The 19,725-nt window shown below is 45.9% G+C and overlaps 2 protein-coding genes and 1 long non-coding RNA gene across 6 annotated transcripts; 2 read left to right on the plus strand and 1 right to left on the minus strand.

Moving 5' to 3' along the window:
- Nucleotides 1-152: 152 nt before the first annotated feature.
- Nucleotides 153-5,904, plus strand: LOC115848026 (uncharacterized). The gene is made up of 3 exons (XM_030848308.2): nt 153-273; nt 392-735; nt 1,320-5,904. Exons 1-3 carry the CDS (start codon nt 153-155, stop codon nt 1,806-1,808), a joined length of 954 nt encoding a protein of 317 aa, XP_030704168.1. The 3' UTR covers nt 1,809-5,904.
- LOC115847992 (zinc finger protein 549-like) lies at nt 1,549-14,093 on the minus strand. 3 transcript variants are annotated; one of them, XM_030848266.2, is made up of 5 exons: nt 13,794-14,093; nt 12,666-12,786; nt 10,468-10,506; nt 8,397-8,523; nt 1,549-7,101 (listed from the first exon to the last, which is right to left on the minus strand). In XM_030848266.2, the coding sequence occupies exons 2-5, from the start codon at nt 12,741-12,743 to the stop codon at nt 5,546-5,548; spliced, it is 1,800 nt and encodes a 599-aa protein (XP_030704126.2). In that variant the 5' UTR covers nt 12,744-12,786; nt 13,794-14,093; the 3' UTR covers nt 1,549-5,545. The 3 variants fall into 3 exon arrangements, with proteins under 3 accessions (XP_030704126.2, XP_060144597.1, XP_030704127.2); XM_060288614.1 differs by having other exon boundaries at nt 12,666-14,093; XM_030848267.3 differs by lacking the exon at nt 12,666-12,786 and having other exon boundaries at nt 1,550-7,101.
- Nucleotides 14,094-14,132: 39 nt separating this feature from the next.
- LOC132593902 (uncharacterized) lies at nt 14,133-19,719 on the plus strand. Of its 2 annotated transcripts, none has more exons than XR_009559937.1 (4): nt 14,133-14,182; nt 17,778-17,827; nt 19,108-19,204; nt 19,586-19,719. It is a non-coding gene; the product is annotated as an uncharacterized lncRNA (long non-coding RNA). The 2 variants fall into 2 exon arrangements; XR_009559936.1 differs by lacking the exon at nt 14,133-14,182 and adding an exon at nt 14,217-14,320.
- The last annotated feature ends 6 nt before the right edge of the window (nt 19,720-19,725 follow it).

A 19,725-nucleotide genomic window follows, 5' to 3' on the forward strand; every position in this document is an offset into this window, starting at 1 on the left:
CCTGTTCCTCCCCCAAATTAGGTAATGCCCAAAGGAGGTCTACGTCAGCAGGCTTCACGGACGTTCCTTGCCTTCTTGGGGGAGGTCATCCCCGAATTCGCTCAATTTGGGGGCTTCACGGGACCCTAACACCCCATTACTTAAACGCTCGTATGATAAAGGAACACAGGCAGACGGGCGGCAGGGGCTGCGAGAGAAGCGAGGGCGGCCAAGAGGGCGCAGATGTGTCCAGGCCCGCACGCCACCCCTCCGGCGCCGCGATGGTTTACCCCCGTGACGTAAGGTCTCATTCATAAACACTGTTATAAAGAGTGGAGGCGGTGCCGTGTGCTTCCCGCCTCTGGGCTGCTAGCTCCTCAGTCGGGGACTCAGCCGCCGGCCTGATGGGCAGGGACCGCACCCCGCCCCGGCCCCGCTCCAGCCGCACCCTACCACCACCCTGAATTCTTCCGGCTTCAACGCACGCCACGCTTCAACGCCCGCTACCGCCTGGCGTGCTACCACGTGGTGTCCTCCCGCTGCTGCATCGCTTTCCGGGCCGCGGACGGTTCCTCCTGCTGTCACTTCCTGGCCAAGTCCTCCGGCACTGGCTCTCCCGACCATGCGCAGGAAGGCTGGGCTCGCGGGACTCGCGGTTCGGCGTCCCTCCTTCGCCGGGGAGGGAGGCTGTCCCGGCCGGAGCATCCCGGTCCCGGGAGCCCTGGACTTGCTGGAAGCGCACGCACGCTTGTCCCGGTAAGAATGGTCCCTTTTCCGCGCCGGCTGTTTTGGAGCGCTCCGGCCCGCGCGCTGTGGCTTGTGTCCGGCGGGAGCCGAACAAACGCGTGCCAAGCAGAGACTTGCTCACAGGACCCCGACTCCCCGGGGAGACGGCAGAAAGTGGGCGCCCTCCCTCCGCTGGCAGCCTGGAGCAGGCAGGAGGGGCGGGGAGGAGGGGAAGCGGGCGGGTGGTAAGGCAGTTCACCGATAAAAAGCGAGTTCACTCGGGAAACTCTTGAGGGGCTCCTGCGTCAGTACAGAAGTCGAGTACATTTATAAGAACCCCCTTTCGAGCCGGTGATGCTGAGGGAATAATGGGAACGCAGTCGCAGGATGGAGGAGAAAGGCAGTGCGCGGCAGAGTTCTTGGGAGGAAATGGGTGACCTTCCATCCAGGATGAAGGGACAGAATTCTTGGGAGGAAAGGGGGAGACCTTCCATCCAGGATGAGGGGCATATAAAAAGAAATGAGCAGTCCAGGACAGTTTCTTCTCCCTCTCACTCCACGTGTATCCAGAACCTGCTTGGTTCCCTCAGCTTTCCCCTCCTGTTTCCTTCTAGGACTTGTGCATAGACCTGGCCGCCTCCAGTGCCAACCTCATCCCAAGGGTGACTGCCATCCGGACCAGCCCAGACCTGCAGCGGCTGGTACGGCCCACTGAGGTGTTCTTGGCAGCCCCATCACACAAGATTCCCCCACCCATACGGAGTTCTTCTGGCCTGGATGGGGGTTATCCCATGAAGACCATGGCAGGAGGCAGAACTCAGGGCGTTGGCAGGAAGGGCAAGGTGGAACAGGTGAGGAGTCGGTGGTCACCTTCTCTCTGTAGGGAGGGCTGGGGTGGCAACATTGGAGGAGATGGGGAGCACGTGGATAGAATGAGGCCACTGATGGAATTCACTACACATCCTGAACTGGCAACCCTGGCTCAAAGCCCTTTCCATCCCAAGTCAGACTCTGATAGTTCCACCCCAAGAAATAGCCTAATAGTTTATTCTTTAGTAGGTTCCTATCATGCTTGTAGACTGGGCTCTCCTTTCACTTGCTGAGGATCTTGTAAAAAAGAAAAATTTTCGTATCTGTTTTAATACTTTCGTTTGGTATGTGTATTTTCTAAACAATGTCTTTTTATGGTCATATAGTTGATTTACAATGTTGCGTTAGTTTCTGGTGTACTGAATTGCTTTGCAGTACATCTATCAAAATATGAAAAAATATGTAAAATATATACATATATTTTACAAAATTATATATGTAAAACATATTCTTTCAGATTCTTTTCCATTCCAAGTTATTACAGGATAATGAATATGGTTCACTATGCTATACAGTAAATCCTATTGTTTATCTATTTATATATAGTGGTGTGTATCTGTTAATCCCATACTCCTAACTTATATACATCTTTATCCATTCATCTATAGATGGACACTTGGGTTGGTTCCATGCCCTTGTGATTGTATATAGTGCTGCTATGAACATAGCAGTGCACTATATTTTCCAATTAGTTTTCTCCAGATGTATGCCCAGGAGTGGGATTGTTGGATCATATGACAGCTCTTATTTTTAGTTTTTTAAGGAACCTCCATACTGTTCTCCACTGTGGCTGCACCAATTTAATTCCCACCAACAGTGTAGAAGGCTTCCGTTTTCTCCACACCCTCTCCAGCATGTTATTTGTAGACTTCTTGATGATGGCCATTCTGACCAGTGTGACGTGGTACTTCATTGTAGTTTTCATCTGCATTTCTCTAATAATTAGTGATGTTGAGCATCTTTTCATGTGCCTGTTGGCCACCTATGTACTGCCAGGGAATTCCCATTTTGTCCATTTCTCGATTGGGTTGTTTTTTGTTGTTAATTTTTTTTGTTTTTTGTTTTTTTTAATAAATTTTATTTTTGGCTGTGTTGGGTCTTTGTTGCTAAGCACAGGCTTTCTCTAGTTGTGGCGAGCAGAGGCTACTCTTCATTGTGGTGCACAGGCTTCTCATTGCACTGGCTTCTCTTTGTTTTGGAGCATGGGCTCTAGGTGCATGGGCTTCAGAAGTTGCAGCATGCAGGCCCTACAGCACAGGCTCAGTAGTTGTAGGGCATTCATATTTGATTTGATATTAATTTCTTCTGCTTTCTCTGGATTTCTCTTTTCTTTTCCTAGTTTCTGAAGGTGGAATCTGAGTTCCTTGATTTGACACATTTTTTTCTATAAGTGTTAAATGTGGGATAAATTTTCCCTAAAGTACTGCTTAAGAAAATGCCAATAGGACTTCCCTCGTGGTCCAGTGGTTAAGAATCTGCCTGCCAATGCAGGGGACACAGGTTCAATCCCTGGTCCAGGAAGATCCCACATGTGGTGGAGCAACTAAGCACATGTGCCACAACTACTGAGCCCACACCCTGCAACTACTGAAACCCATGTGCTCTAGGACCCACGTGCCACAACTGAGCCCATATGCTGCAACTACCAAAGCCCTCATGCCTAAAGCCTGTGTGTGCTCTGCAACAAGAAAAGCCACCACAACAAAGAGTACCCCCTGCTCGCTGCAACTAGAGAAAAGGCCACACACAGCCACAAGACCCAGCGCAGCCAAAAATAAATTTAATAAATTAATTTTAAAAAGAAAGAGAAAAGAAATCGTCAATAAAAGGAATGCTCTGGTGGTCTGGTGGTTAAGAATCCGCCTTCCAATGCAAAGGACGCAGGTCCAATTCCTGGTCAGGGAACTAAGATCCCACATGCTGCAGGGCAACTAAGCCCATGCACCTCAACTACTGAGCCCACATGCTCTGGAGCCCATGGGCCACAACTAGAGAAGCCTGTGCAACTAAGAGCCCATGCACCACAATGAAAAGATCCTGCATGCTGCAGTGAATATCCTGCTTGCCACAACTAAGAGCCAATGTAGCCAAATAAATTAAAAACAAAAAAGAAAACCCCAATAAACTGTTCCCCACCTGGGCTGCTCCAACCCAGCCACCCTTCCAAGGCACGCACCAGGGAGTACTCTTGGTCTGGGCCTGCTCCAGAACAATAAGCAGCTGTCCTCCTTTTATTCTAACACGAATATTTTAATAATCAATCAAAGGTATAGTATTTCTAATAGCTCTTTTAAATAAATTTATTTATTTTTAATTTTGGCTGTGTTGGGTCTTCATTGCTGCAGGCAGGCTTCCTATAGTTGCAGCAAGTGGAAGTAACTCTTTGTTGTGGTGCTTGACCTGCTCATTGTGGTGGCTTCTCTTGTTGCAGAGCACGGGCTCTAGGCATGCAGGCTTCAGTAGTTGTGGCACATGGGCTCAGTAGTCGTGGCTCATGGGCTCTAGAGTGCAGGCTTAGTAGTTGTAGTACACGGGTTTAGTTGCTTCGCAGCATGTGGGATCTTCTTGGACCAGGGCAGGTGGATTCTAAGCCACTGCACCACCAGGGAAGTCCCTCTAATAACTCTTTGTAGATGTTTATAAGATCAAGAAGGATTGTTTCTATCCTTAGTTTAATATCTAACTGTAATAGCTATGAAAAATTCAGAAATTGAAAAAAATTTTTTAAAGTTTCCATTCACTATATCATTCTATGTAGAAAATACCTGGGGATGTTTAAGTCATACGAGACTTATAAACAGAAAACTAAAAAACATTGCTAACAAAAATTAATCTAAGATCTAAATAAAAGAAGCTATCATGTTTATGAATTGGGACACTCAGTATGCCTTTCTAAATTAAAGATTAAATGCAATTCCAGTCAAAATCCTAGTTGGTTTTTGGGATGTTCAAATTCACAAGTGGATTCTAAAATTCACATGGAAAGGCAAAGGACTAAGAATGGCCATAACAACTTTGAAAAAGAAAGTCCAAGGAGTACATGACCTTGATTTCAAGGCATATTAAAACAACAAATTATTCAACACATGAAAGGATTGACATAAATAAAGTAGATAAATGCAACAGAAGATAAAGTTCAGAAGTAAACATATACATATGATTGACCCTCAATGAGGATACAAAAGCAATTCAGTGGAGAAGGTATTTAAGTCAGTATCACTGCAGCAACTGGGTATCCATATTTTAAAAAGAACTTCCAAAAATGAACTAAATATGAATCATTTACATCAATTAAAAAAACTAAACTTTAAAGTTTCAGAAGGAAACATAGAAAAACTTCTGTCTTTAAATTTGGGAAACATTTTTCATTTATTGATAGAACACCAAAAGCATAAGCAGTAAAAGAATAAATGCACAAGTAAGACTCCATTAAAGCTGAAAACTTTTTCTCTGGAAAAGCTACTGAAACGAGAAGACCAATTCTGGATGAAAATAATGTCAGATATTTCCATTAGAGAACCTTAATCAATAATCCATGAAGAAATGTCAAAACTCAGTAATTAAGATGACAAATCATATAAACAGAAATTTCAAAAAACTATGAATGAAATTATCACATGAAAAACCACTCAACATCATGTCAATAGGGAAATACTAGTTAAAATCACTAGATACCACTATACACCTCTTACATCACTGAAGTTAGAAAGCCTGACCATACCAAGTGTTGATAAGAATGTAAAGAACAGGAACTCACGTTCTGGTGCTTCTGGTAAGACTGTAACAGGATACTACCAGTCTACGAAAGTTTGGCTCCACGTAAGTTAAATTTTCACTTACTCTATGACACCTACTCTATATGCTGCTAGATATTAACTCAAGTGAAGGAAAGCTTAAGTCTGGAGGGCATTTCTCCAGTGTGAACTTTCTTGTTTTTTATGAGCCTGGAGCTGCCTGCAAAGAACTACACTCAAGGTTTTCCTCTAGTATGGATTCCCTGGTGGGCAATAAGACCTCTTCTATAGACAAAGGCTTCTCCACATTCACTGCACATATAAGGCCTTTCTCCAGTGTGGATTCTCTGGTGGACAACAAGACTTCTTCTGTAGACAAAGCCTTCCCCACATTTATTGCATGTGTGAGGCCTTTCTCCAGTGTGGATTCTCTGGTGCTCAAGAAGACTTGTTTTGTAACTGAAAGGCTTGCCACATTCATTGCAATTAAAAGGCTTTTCTCCAGTGTGGACAGTTTGGTGCCGAACAAGTGAATACTTGAGCTTGAAGGCTTTCCCACACTGATTACACTCATAGGGTTTTTCTCCAGTGTGGATTCTCTGGTGCTCAACAAGTTTAATTTTGACCTTGAAAGCTTTCCCACATTCACTGCACTCATAAGGCCTTTCTGCAGTGTGAACATTCTGGTGTTTACTGAGGGCAGAGCTGCTTGTAAAGAACTTCCCACATTTACATCCATAAGCCTTTTCTCCAGTATGACTTCTCTTATGCACAACAAGACTTCCTTTGTAGACATAGGCTTTCCCACATTCACTGCACATATAAGGCTTTTCTCCGGTGTGGATTCGCTGGTGATCAAGAAGCCTTTTTTTGAAGACGAATGACTTCCCACATTTGCTACACTCATAAGGCTTTTCTTTTCTCCTCTGATGCACAAGGAGATTTTTTCTGTAAAGGAAGGGCTTCCCACATTCACTGCTCTTATGAGAATTTTCTCCAGTGTGGACTTTTTGGTGCCTAACAAGTGTATCCTTTTGAAGGAAAGCTTTCCCACATTGATTACACTCATAGGGTCTTTCTCCAGTGTGGATTCTCTGGTGCTCAACAAGTTTATATTTGTGGGCAAACACTTTCCCACAATTAGGGCACTCATGAAGGCTTTTTCCTACGTGAACCTTCCTGTGGTGAGTAAGACTGGAGGTGAGTCTAAAGAACTTCCCGCAGTCACTGCACTCATAAGGTTTTTCACCAGTGTGAACTCTCAGGTGCTCCATGAATTTATACTTCTTACTGAAGGCTTTGCCACATTCGTTGCACTCATAATGCCCTTGTCCAGGGTGAGAGACCTCCCTGCTCTGCCTGCTTCTACCTGGGTGCTCTCCATCGTGGGACGGCTGGTGATGGGGAAAGCCCAAGCTTCTTAGGAATGCCTTCTCAACCTCTCCGCATGTGAACATATTGTTGGGTAAAAAGACTTTGCAGCTCGTCATAAGCAAGGCTCCATTTTCCTCGCTTCTGAGGTGTTTCTCTCCACTGGGCTGCTTCTGGTGATGTTGTAGGTGAGAAGTGAACATTTTCCCACAGGCCCCAGAAGAGGATGGTTTCAGCCCAGAATGCACTCCTTGGTGCTCAGTCAGGTACAAAACACATTTCTCTACCAGGGCACCCATATCCGAAGTAAGAGTCTTCAGGATAGATGGGTCTGGATTTGGATTCCTGTCTTGTGTCACTAGTTCTACAGAAACACATTGTTCAGAAGCAGCCTCCTCAGCACCTACTGCACACCAACACCCTGAAAGCACAAAAATGCTGATAAACTGTATGGAGACATTGGTGGTACAGGAGTCTACTACAAATTTGTGCATGACACATGTAGGTATAAGCCCATGGGTTTGTTATTAAAACAAGGGAGGAAGGGTCAAGTGGTAGAAGGGGATACTCTACAATGCTAGGTCTCTGATGGTCGCAGAACAGGAAATGTCTCAAACCAGCAAGAACACAGGATACCAGGATGTCGTGCCATGCTGAGAGGAGAGGCTAGAACAACCCACTCCTCAGCCAATGGCTTTCAGCAGGACTTTCTGGTGGTGACAAGGGTCAGCTCTGTAGAATGCGTGTCTCAATCCAGGAAAATGCAATTACACCTGACTATCAGTGTTCAAAGACAATATAAGTAAACATGTATCTCTCATGATACATTAACGATATGCATATACAATATATAAAATACATAAAATTGGAGAACAGTGCAGACAGGGGGAAAGGAGAGTTTTGGAGGACACTAAGGTGGAAAACAGGAGTCAGAAATCACAGTAGAAATGAAAAGTGGGCAAAGTGTCAAAATGGGGAGAAGTGGAAGAAAGAAATTAAGTATGAGCATGATGAGTCTTGACGCTGAAAGAGGAGAGAGCAAAGGACATTTCCCTGTAGGATTAGAACTCATCAATGATATCATGCCTTCCTACAGCTCCTGCTCACCAGGCTCAGGATGTAATTAACCCTCGTCCTATGACTAGACAGGGGCCTACCTCGTCAGGGTTGCCTCCAGCTTTCAGCTCAGGCTGGGTGACTATGAGCCCTACCAGATCAAACTCCTCAGAGGAAAATAGGGCCATTAGGAGAAAGACACTGGCCCAGAGTGAACCAACCAATGACAGATTTCAGGAAAAAAAATGTATCACTAGAAGAACCTTAAGGAGTCTTGCAAAAATAATCTAGGGTTGACCACAAATGCTGACCATGTAAGTGTCTGTAATTCCTGACACAGGCAGTGTAAAAAAAGGATTAGAATGTGTGACACAGATCTTGCACACATCTGAACAGTCAACACACCTAGCAGTGGCAAAGCTAAGTGGCATCAGCTGGACAGGCTTCAAGCCTCTGAGACCAAAGGCTTCTGTGAAAGGCTTCAGAGCCTATGGTACAGGGCTGAACACACACGGGGGGGGGGGGGGAATGCAGCTCAAGTGCCAGGAAATCGGGGAAGTAAGCAATGTCCAAGGTCCAGGCTGGGAAGGATGGAGTGAGCCATGCAAAAAGAAGGGCAGAGTCCCATACGGGGCAACGGTGTGGAACAGGGGTCCTTACCCAGGGAGGCTATAAGTGACAGGTTCTCCAGCATCACGTCACAGTACAGGAGTCTCTGAGCATCGTTAAGGAGACCCCACTCCTCCTGGGAGAAGGACACAGCCACATCCTCAAAGATCACATGGCCCTGTCATGAGGGGGACAAGTGAGTTCACAGCAGCCTCTGCAACCAGGACCCCAGATCATGGTCGTCTACCCCAGTGACCCAGCTCAGAGGACACACCAGGTCCTCATGTCACAGGAACCTGCTAGCATTACATCATTTAGTTAAAACAGAGAGGGAGACAAGCAGTCTCACAGATGCTTTGGGGCTGCCACACAGAACCCCAGCCACTCTCCTCAGAGTCGACTCTCCTGAGATCAAACAGACCACCCCACATACAATGACACTTGTCCTCAGCCCCCTGGAGTAAAGTGTGGGGATAAAGGCCCTGAGTCCATGCTCACACTCCCTCCATCTCCATTGCCCAGCCCTGCAGGTTCACAACTCCCTCACGTGCCCGACCGTGAGCCCCACGCAACCACCTCAGCCTCAGACCTTCGGCACCTCACTCTGTTCCCCATGTGCCACCCAGCATGCGGTGCTTCCCCAGGCCTCTGTGGGACCCGCTGCTACAGGTGGTCCCAGCACTGTTTTCCATACCCCCACAAGGCCTTGATCCCTGTTCCCACATCAGCACCCAGACATTGTGTGGGGTCAGATGCCCGGAGCCCTAGTCCTCCAGTGTCCCACGACTGACCCCGCAGCACTCACCCCTTCCTCTCTCTGCTCCTCTCATTCCAAGCCCCGCCCCCCACCCCCCAGCCAAGCCCAAGACGCTGTTCCAGCTGCGCTCATCTGCCCTCAGCTGTTCTGTCGTCCATTCTCACACTCTTCAGGTTCCAACCACAGTCATCACAAAACTTTGAACCTGTGGAGGGGAAAAAATGCCCCAGGCCTTACCTCCCTGTCATCTGACCTCCATTCCTGCTTTGCTCTGAATCCATACCTTATCCACCCTTTCAAATCCTGTGCCACGACAAGGACTTCCCCTGAGGCCACTTGCACCCCCCCCACACTCATGGTCACTGCACAAACTCATCCATCTTAGTGATGACAGCCACCCCGTCCCTGTGCCCAGGGAGATGAGCCAGTCTACGGAGAACACCCTCCCCACCCTACAACTTTCATGGCACCCACACATGACCTGAGGGCCTGGAATCTGACATGGTCCACATGCCATCCACCTGCTAAGGGGTATCTTCAATCCTGAACCCCACCTTCCCTGAACTCCAGGTGTGTTTCCAATGGCCCAGTTGACACCTCCTGTGAGACACCCCGACAATATCTCAGACTCAGCATGGGGACACAGAACTCTGGAGATTCCTTCTGTCCATTACTCCTACTTTTGACTTCCCGTCTCAGACATGGCGTCCCCACCGTCACTTAGAGGCAAACATCCTGGGGTCATGTCAGACTACTCTTTCTCATCCTGTACAGCAGAAAGTCAGGTGTACCACCAACGAGATTGAGAAACTCACTTCCTCTCCTGCTACAGAGCCATTGCCAGGATCCAGCCACAATCGACATTCAGTGGAAGACTGTGCCTTCCACTGGACCCCTGGCTCCTTCGTACCCCACCACCACCACCACCACCATCTTCCTCCTCTCTGCAGGCAGAGCAGCCTCTTCAGACCCAGCGTCAGATCACTTCCCTCCTCTGCGGCCAACATGGCATGGACCCGCCCCTTCAGGAGAGGCCCAGCTCCTCGGGCTCCCATCCCAGGAATGACTCATGACTTCAGTCTTTATCAGCCCAAGTCATGGGTCCTGCAGTTCCCTGAACACTCCCCTCTCAGTCTCATCTCCAGGCTGTGCCCAAGGACATGTCACCACTTGACCTTCTCCACTGGACACATGGGAACACCTCTGTACAACTTCTGCCTTGATTAATGATCCTGTGCCTGAGATGATGCCAGGGTCCAGACCTAAGGGCCCATAATCCCAGGACAACACTGTCTCCTATATCTGTGTGTCAGGACCAGGGGTAGGGAGGACATCTGGGTAGGTACAGGGGCTTCTTCCACTTACCTGTCCAGGGACCATAAATGCTGCTGCCACCATGGGAACCTGTGAAAAGAGGGAGTATCTGAGATAAAGGTGATTATGGTGAGGATGTAAAGGCTGAGCTGTTTCTTCCCTTCCTTTTCCTGGACATGAGTCATCTGAGGCTGACCTCTGACCTCAGATCCTCACTCTTCAGAGCTATAGCTTGACAACTCGATAGCCTTAGACAAAGACTCAATGTCCTTGGGACTTCCCTGGTGGTCCAGTGGAGAAGACTTAAATCTTCCACTGCAGGGAGCCCGGGTGCCATCCCTGGTTGGGGAACTAAGATCCCACATGCCGTGTGGTGTGGCAAAAAGAACCCACTCACCCTCTTTGAGTCTCAGTGTCTTCATGTAAACGGCAACACTTAGGATGTCTAACTCATAATGTGTACATACCAAATGCATTATTACCTCTCCCATGGTAAGATTCAGCTATTACAGAACACAGGATTAAGATTTCTATAAATGTTTTTGAAAATTAGGTTTTTCTTACATGTCTTTCAAGGCTTTCTGAGACAAAGTATCTTTTCTCAACCACCAATTATCTAATTTTATGACACCACCCTGGTGCCCTACAATTCATTCCTATTATTACACTACCTGAAATTAGTGATAGAATCCACTGGTTTAAGCCCATAAACTGCCCTCTTTTGAGAAGCCAGTTCCGATCCCTGGTCCCCAGGCTACCAGGACTTCTGTCCCACTTGGCTACAAATTCAGGGTTTCCCATAAACCCCTCCTCGGTTTTGATAATTTGCTGAAATGACCCATGAAGTTAGGAAAACACTTTTCTTACTTTTTCTGGTTTACTGTAATGTATACAATTTAGGAACAGTCAAATGGAAATGACGTCTACGTCAGGGTGGGGGAGGTAGAGGGCATCAGGGGTTTCCAGGTCCTTTCAGTACATGCCACCCTTCCAGCACTTCCACAATTTCAATGTGTTCACCAATCTGAAGGAACCTTGAACTTCATTGTTCAGCAGTTTTTATACCTAATCTCCAGGTCCCCTCAGATCCTTAGGAGTTGCCGGGTAGGTCTGGGAGTTGAAACGTCTAATCACTTGTTTTTTCTAGAGAGCACTCCCATCCTGAGGGTATCTGGAGAATCCACCCTATGTCACTTCATTATAATAAACTTCCACGTGATAAAAAGGGCTAGTTGTGAATAACAAAAACAGTCCTAATTCCCAGGCAATTCTAAGGGGTTCAGAGCTCTATGTGAAGAACTCAAGACAAAACCTAAACATATATATATTATTATAACACAGATATATATTCTCATTTTAAGCAGTTATTACTTGCTTACACAAGATTAACTTGCCAAATCTATACATTTTTAACCTTGTAGTTTCCTGGGAGAGCTGAGGCACGTGTGCCCTTGACTGGGCCTGGGCTGCTCCACCAGCATGGCTGACATTTTTCTGACTCCACAAGGAGTGGGCAGTCGGCTGAGTGTTCAGAACAGTGAATCTATACAATCTCACAACTCCTTCTCCATCTCCATCTCAGGCAAGGTTCCTTACTCCTTATACCTTTGCTTCCCCAGAAAGCCCTGGAACCACAGGACCCTCCCATCTTCAGGCAACCTCAGAAAGTCCCACCCAGTTTGCCCTGCCCTCCAACCCCAGGTCTCTCTACTTTGATCTGAGGTCTCCTTGCACAGAAATGTGACAAGACTTTCCCTCCTAAATTTGAGTCCAGACATGGCCAGAGTCCAGGACTTAGGCTGTCACCACATGGACATTGCTGAGCTAGCGACCTCCTCCCCCAATTCCAGATTAGGGACTCCAGCAGCCCCTGTGTCACCAATTGGCCCCAACTGTTAACTCCTTACTTTTTTTTTTGGCTGCCCCACACAACTTGCAGGATCTTACTTAGTTCCCCCACCAGGGGTTGAACCCAGGGCCACAACAGTGAAAGCGCCAAGTGCTAATCACTGGACCACCAGGGAACTCCCTCCAAAATCCAATTTTAATCTCTCCCTGACATGTCTTCCAGATGCTCAGCCAAAAGAAAATCTTTATTGTCCTTTACTCTGTCCTTTTGCTTAGAACATTCATTGCCAATTATCTTGCAGATTTATTATGAACCTTATTAGTTGTATTCCTTTGTAAAAAATTAATAAACAGAAACCTCAGTTAGAGTTGGCACACCAGAAGGGGGAGCCCTTACTGACCTGAGACAATAACAGTATCCAAAAGGAAGAAGACGACTCTCTTCTCTCCTGGAAAGGACTCAGGCAACGAAAAGCCATGGACTCTGGTGACTATAGCCCTTCTAACTTCCCTCTTTAATCTCTATAAAAGTGTTAGTTCATCATGGCCGCACATCTCAATTGCAATTCCCTGATGATCCCGAAAAAAACTCATCTTTGCTGAAGAAATAGCTGGGAAACTATTTGTTTCAGGTCAATAACTTCCATAGGCACCACTCTGGTCCAGAAACCAACTTACTCTCTGGAGTGGAATGCACTAGGCTCTCCCAGGTCTCCCTGCCTCCACCCTCAGCTCCCCCTTCCCAGTCTGTTCTCCCCTGAGCAGCCTCTGAAATACTTTAAAACTAACTCAGTGTGTCTTCCTGATTTATTCACAATCCTCCATGACTTCCAAAATGCCGACTGTTGGCCCAGAAGGGCTCATATGACTCCTCCATAATGCCACGTCTCTGAAGAAGGGACTCCAACCCCAGGTTTCCAGAATGTTCCCGGCTCTTGTGACTCTCCAAGGATTTGCACGTGCCAAGCCCCCAGCCTTTAACACTCTCCATACGGCCTGTCAGAAATAGGGCCACCACACACGCACACCTAAAGTTCTGGAGACAGGGGCCTGAACCGCAGTGCCCTGAACAGGAGACCCTCATTGGAGGCTTGAGGATTCGGGTCAGGATCTGGGGGGCCCCAACAGTCACCTAGGTCGTGTAAGATCTGTTGGCCCGGGTGAAAGGAGGCCCGGGGGGTAAGAGAAAGCATCGACCAGTATGAGGTAGGAGAGGCATTGGGACATAACGACCTCACCTGTTCTGGGAATCAACAAGAGACTCTAACTTCCTGCCCAGAAAACAATGGGGCTGATGGGAAGGGAAAATGGGCTTACGCCCCACAACAGACCAACCAACACCTGGCCCTGCTGTATCCTCACCAAATAAGGAATTACCCTGTATAGCAAACCACCCCCTCCCCTTGCAAGCCGCCTTCTGCTTTTACCCCAATAAAAATCCCTCTCATCCAGTACTGGGCGCGACTTCTCTGACCCCTTTCTCTCGGACCAGTGAACCTCGCCCGGGAGCGCTCCCTAATAAAGCTCACTTGAAGCTTTCCTCTGTTTCGCGGTGCCGTTTGTTAAGATCCGACCTTACAGGTCGGGTCTTGTAGCCCGCTGGTTGCCGTAGGACCCGTTGAGCGCGGCGGGATAATGGTGGTAACGTGGCCCGAATATTCCGGAAGCAGGTTCCGCATCCCGCTCACTCCCGCGGAGTGTGGACGGCGTCCCCTCGAGCTTTTTCCAGTTTCCGTTACCTGGGCTGCACCTAGTGATCTAGAGCTTTGGGTCCTGCAAACGCAGCAAAGACCCCAAACCGCCGCCAACAGAAAGACACCGGAAGTTCCGTCCCCTCGTATTTCACAATCCCGGAAGAACCTCTGTTTGGGGCCTTCATTGGTGCGGAGAACAAGCCGATCCGCGCACAGTCTTCTAGGTAATGTAGTTCCCCTCAAGCCACCGAGTGCGGTGCGGACTAGACCCACCCCCAACCTGTTTGGGCATTAATGGGCCAAGTAGGTGCGGGAAGGACAAATTAGAAACGCGTCAAGGGATTTCCCTGGCGGTAAAGTGGGTAAGACTCCGGGCTTCCACTGCAGCGGGGGCGGGTTCGATCCTTAGTCAGGGAAATAAGATCCCCCAAGGTGCATGGCGCGGCCAGGAAAAAAATGTATTTACAGCACCTGAAACTAAGGGAACCTTGTAAATCGACTATATTTCAAATTAAAAAAAAAATTAAATAAAACACATAAAATTAGACCCAGCAAAACCTGTATCCATAACATTTATAAAATTCTGCTTTAGCTCGTATTTCTCAGCATAAAACTTTATATAGGATTAGAAAAAAATGCATTCCAGTTGTGAAAAGACTGAGACAAGCCACAGTCCTTATTTGTTGTTTTTGTTTCTTTATGAAAATCTTGGAAGAGTTTTCAAGTAAGAAAAATCAATTCAATAAGATTTTGGAATTAAAAAGGGAATTATATGCAAAAAAAATCTCGGTGTACTTCATTATTGTCTAAAATAATAACTACATAAAGTTAGATAACATTAGTCTATCGTTGATACTGTCCACCTCAGTAAACCTGAGAGGCAGTAATCAAGCACAACACATTTACTTGGGATCACAGAATTGCAATTCGGGACACGCATTCAAGTAGCAACCCAAAAGGTATTCTGCTAGGGAGTAAAATACAGGGGATTTTAAATGCAAAGAGAGTTTTGTATTACAGAATTTTAATTGGAATTGGAGGCAGAAGTTAGTCTTGGTTGAACAGGATTGTGTACTAAGACTATCACTAGAGGGAAGTAATAGTCCATTAGTGTGACAAGTTGCAAGTGTTATTGCAGAGTCCTTGGAATATTTGCAGGTTGGCTCAGATCAAAAGTTCATGGTTTCACCAGGTGGGGAGGTGCAGGATGTCCACTAATTAATAGCCTTCCAGCTCCACGTTAAAACCCCGTGACATCAGTGATTCCATTTTATTTCACATTCTACAACACTATTAATTTGTCATGCCTTGCAGGAGTTCTCAAAGCAAATATAAAAATTTTCACAGCATATGCACAAACTATATGATAATAGCAGGCTTCTTTTATTTAAAAAAAATTAAAATTGAAACAAGAAAAAAACCCTTTAAGAAGATATTGAGCTACCTATAATTTTAAAAGAGTTAATATATAAATAATAAATTCAATAAGTACTACTATTTTTTTAAGTACTACAAATTAAAAAGAGGAAGATTTAAAACCTGAGAAGGCAATATTCTTTTTTTTTTTTTGGCCCCACTGCCCGGCTTGCATGATCTTAGTTCCCCGCATAGGAATTGAACCCAGGCCCACGGCCGAGTCCTAACCACTGGACCACCAGGGAGCTACTGAAGGCAACATTCTTTTTTTTTTTAATTTATTTATTTTATTGATTTATTATATTTGGCTGCGCTGGGTCTTCGTTGCTGTGTGCAGGCTTTCTCTAGTTGCAGAGAGCGGGGGCTACTCTGTTGCGGTGCGCGGGCTTCTTGTTGCGGTGGCTTCCCTTGTTGCGGAGCACGGACTCTGGGCACATGGGCTTTAGTAGTTGCAGCATGTGGGCTCAGGAGTTGTGGCTCACAGACTTCAGTAGTTGTGGCTCTTGGGCAATAGGCACGCGGGGTCTGTAGTTGCAGCTCACAGGCTTAGTGGCGCCACAGCATGTAGGATGTTCCCGGACCAGGGATCGAACCCGTGTCCCCTGTATTGGCAGGCAGATTCTTAACCACTGTACCACCAGGGAAGTCCCTAAATTCATTTATTTATTTATTTATTTATTTATTTATTTATTTATTTATTTATTTATTTATTCGGTACGCGGGCCTCTCACTGTTGTGGCCTCTCCCGTTGCGGAGCACAGGCTCCGGACACGCAGGCTCAGCGGCCATGGCTCATGGGACCAGCCGCCCTGCAGCATGTGGGATCCTCCCGGACCGGGGCAGGAACCCGTGTCCCCTGCATCGGCAGGCGGACTCTCAACCACTGCGCCACCAGGGAAGCCCCCTAAATTTATTTTTAACATAAGCCCCACCATATAATTTTTCCGGCAAATTTGTTCAATATATTATCCTTTCCCCCTTACATGCCTTTGGCAACTTTACAGGAAATAAATTGACATTATTAGGGTTTGTAAATATCTACATTCTCTACGCTTTCCCATTGCTCTAAAGTTAGTGTAGATATACAGTAAATTCTTAAATAAGAAGAAAAATATTTTCATATTTCTTGTTTTCAAAACATCCTTCATTCTGCTCAGCCAGCTGGTAAGTGTCTGTGTCCAGCCCTAACTCAGATCCTAATTCTGTTCCGAATGCCCATCAACCTCCTCAATCCAAAGCGTCCACTTGAATGTCTTAAACACACCATGAACTCATCATGAATAACAGAAATTCATTTCCAATTTCAGTGAATAGTCTTGCCATCCAAACAAGTTTGAAATTCAGATTCATCCTTTGGCCTTAATACTCCACATACAATGTTAAGAAATTGTGACTGTATCACATAAGCCTGTTCTGATGTCTGTGTGTCTCTCTTTTGTGTTTGGTTTCCAATGTTATTAGCGTTTCTCTCCAGGTACCAAGTTTCCATGCATCTTTTATCTATTGTATTTTTACCTATTTTATCTATTGTATCAGCATGCACTGATGTCGTTGATTATTTTATAAGCTGTTGAAACATTTCACCTACTTCTGCTATTTCTGCATTTATTAGCTAGAAATCCTCTGTAAAGAAGAGTTTTTCCATAATCTTCCGTTCAGTTACCTCAAAATACAGTTTGTAAAGATCAGGGAGGCAAGAGCTGGATCCCTCAACTCTAGCAATTTTTCAGGATAATTATTTGGACAACTAACATCATGCTCAAATAATAATGAAATGTTTATCTCAGGGATAAGGTGCCCCTGTTGCACACATACTAAGACTGTGATCGTGGTAGGCACTCTCCTAGTAGGAAAAAACATTTAGTAAGTGGCTCTTCTTTTCAGATAAGTCTCTTATTTTATTTTATTATTTTAAAAAATATTTATTTATTTATTTAGGCTGTGCCCTGTCTTAGTTGCAGTGCGTGGGATCCTCGTTGTGGCATGTTTAGTTGTGGCATGCGGGATCTTTTTTAGTTGTGGCATGTGGGCTGTTAGTTGCAGCTTGCAGACTCTTAGTTGTGGCATGGGAACTCTTAGCTGTGGCATGCATGCGGGATCTAGTTCCCTGACCAGGGTTCGAACCCAGGCACCCTGCATTGGGAGCACGGAGTACCCACTGGACCACCAGGGAAGTCCATCTTATTTTATTTTATTATTTATTTGGCTGTGCTATGCAGCAAGCAGGATATTAGTTTCCCTCCCAGGGATCGAACCCATACCCCCCACATTGGACTGCCAGGGAAGTCCCAGATAAGTCTCATATTTTAAAATTAATTTTATTTGTTTTAGTCCATTCGAACTGCTGTAAGAAAACATCATATACTGGGTGGCTTATAATCAACAGGCATTTATTTCTCACAGCTCTGGAGGCTGGAAGTCCAAACTCAAGTTTCCCATGGATTCCGTGTCTGGTGAGAGCCCACTTCCTGTTTCATAGAAAGCCTCCTTTTTCTTGCCATGTCCTCACATTGTAAAAGCAGTGAACTTTCCGGGCCCTCTTTTATAAGGGCACAGTTCCTTTCATGAGGGTAGAGCCCTTCTGACCTAACCATATACCAAGTATCCTATGTCCTAATATCATGACATTAGGCATTAGGTTTTGAACATAAGAATTGAGGGGAAAACAAACATTGAGACCATAGCAGTATCTATTTCAGGAAATTGAGTTAGAAATATATGGAAAAAATAGTTGGACTTGTTGGGGTTTCAACAGAAACACTGAGATGTACTCATGCAGGAAAGAATTATTTTGTGTGGGAAACAGGCAGAATACCACATCATCTACTTCCGACTTGGCATCCTGACAGATATCATCCATTTCCCCTCTCATGATCTTGGCTTAACTCTTTTTTAATTGTTCCTTGATTGCACATACTGAAGCCTACAAAATTATCTCTGAAGCTTTGAGCTACATAGAGTTGAAGAGCAGTGCAGTTTATTGGGAATTCCCTGGCAGTCCAGTAGTTAGGACTTGGCACTTTCACTGCCATGGCTCCAGGTTTGATCCCTAGTCGGGGAACTAAGATCCCCGAAATCCGTGCAGCCCGGCCAGAAAAAAAAAAAAAAAAGCATGCAGTTTGTGACTGAATGACATTGCAGTGTGTGCATTCAGGTTTTCCTTTGTGTTCCTGTTGGCTGAATGCAGTCTACAAAACAATATCTCCCTTTAAAGGGAATACCTCTTCAAAAAACAGAAGAGACAAAATAAAGATACTTGGATAATAACATATGCTTAAAATTATAATTTATGTCAAAGCACCCTCGTTTAAAAAAAATCTACCCTATATTTTCCCAACTTACTTTTGATGAACTTCATCAATTTATTTAAAAGTTTATAGAAAAGATTTCACTACTGTCCATCTTTTTTAGGGACACCAACCTCTTCCTCCCCAACATCCCAGTAATGGCCATGTGTGAAGCCCTTTCTTGACTCTGAGCAAACATAGTGAAACTGAGAAAACTGATTGTAAAGCTTCCATCCACATGTATTTGAAAAGAAACAAGATAATGTTTATTAGTTTGCGGCTATGAGTGAAGGTACTTTGTATCTGAGTGATATCATATCATGTGTTACTCCCCCATATGGTGAAGAGAGAAATAAGTCCCACTTGTGGGGTCTTTATGGAGCACTACAACACAGTCGTGGAAATTGTACCCTTAGAGGCATATAAAGGATTTATTATATTCACAGGTCCTAGGAGAGACTGGCATGCCACCCCACACAGGAGCCATATAGGAGGAGCACCTGGAGAGCATTCTCAACGAAGCAGAAGAGTGGGGCCCCCTAGGTAAGTGCCATTACTGGGGATCAGGGCGGAGTACCCAGGCAGAAGTCATGGGGGGATTTCATTGGTGGGTTGGAATGTCACTAAGTCATGGGAGGACAAGAAGGGGAACTTGAGTTGGGGCCACAGCCTCATCACTCTGGTGTACCCAGTCACCCGGGGTGGGGTGGTGGGGTGGGGATGTGCTCACAGCCAGTCTGTGGGGATGTTGAGGCAGCAGAATACGAACATTAAAAAATTTACAATACAGTATGTCCACTTGTTATATTCCGAGCATCTTAAATGACAAGACGCAAAAAACACAACAGGGAAATCTGGATCGTTCCCTTTAGGAACATCCCATGCCTCGCCTCCTTCATTAGAGCCTCTGCATTTCCTTTCCAGCTCCTCTCCAGGCCTCTGAGCCCCAGGCTCCTAGAAGAAACAGAGACAGCCTCTCCCGGCCGGCTGCAGAACAAGAACTACGCTACCACGCGCACCACAACCAGAGAAGCCCGCGGGCCCCAACGAAGACGTAGCGCATA

The sequence above is a fragment of the Globicephala melas genome, chromosome 19 (genome assembly GCF_963455315.2).
Source record: "Globicephala melas chromosome 19, mGloMel1.2, whole genome shotgun sequence".
NCBI classification, from domain to species: Eukaryota; Metazoa; Chordata; class Mammalia; order Artiodactyla; family Delphinidae; genus Globicephala; species Globicephala melas.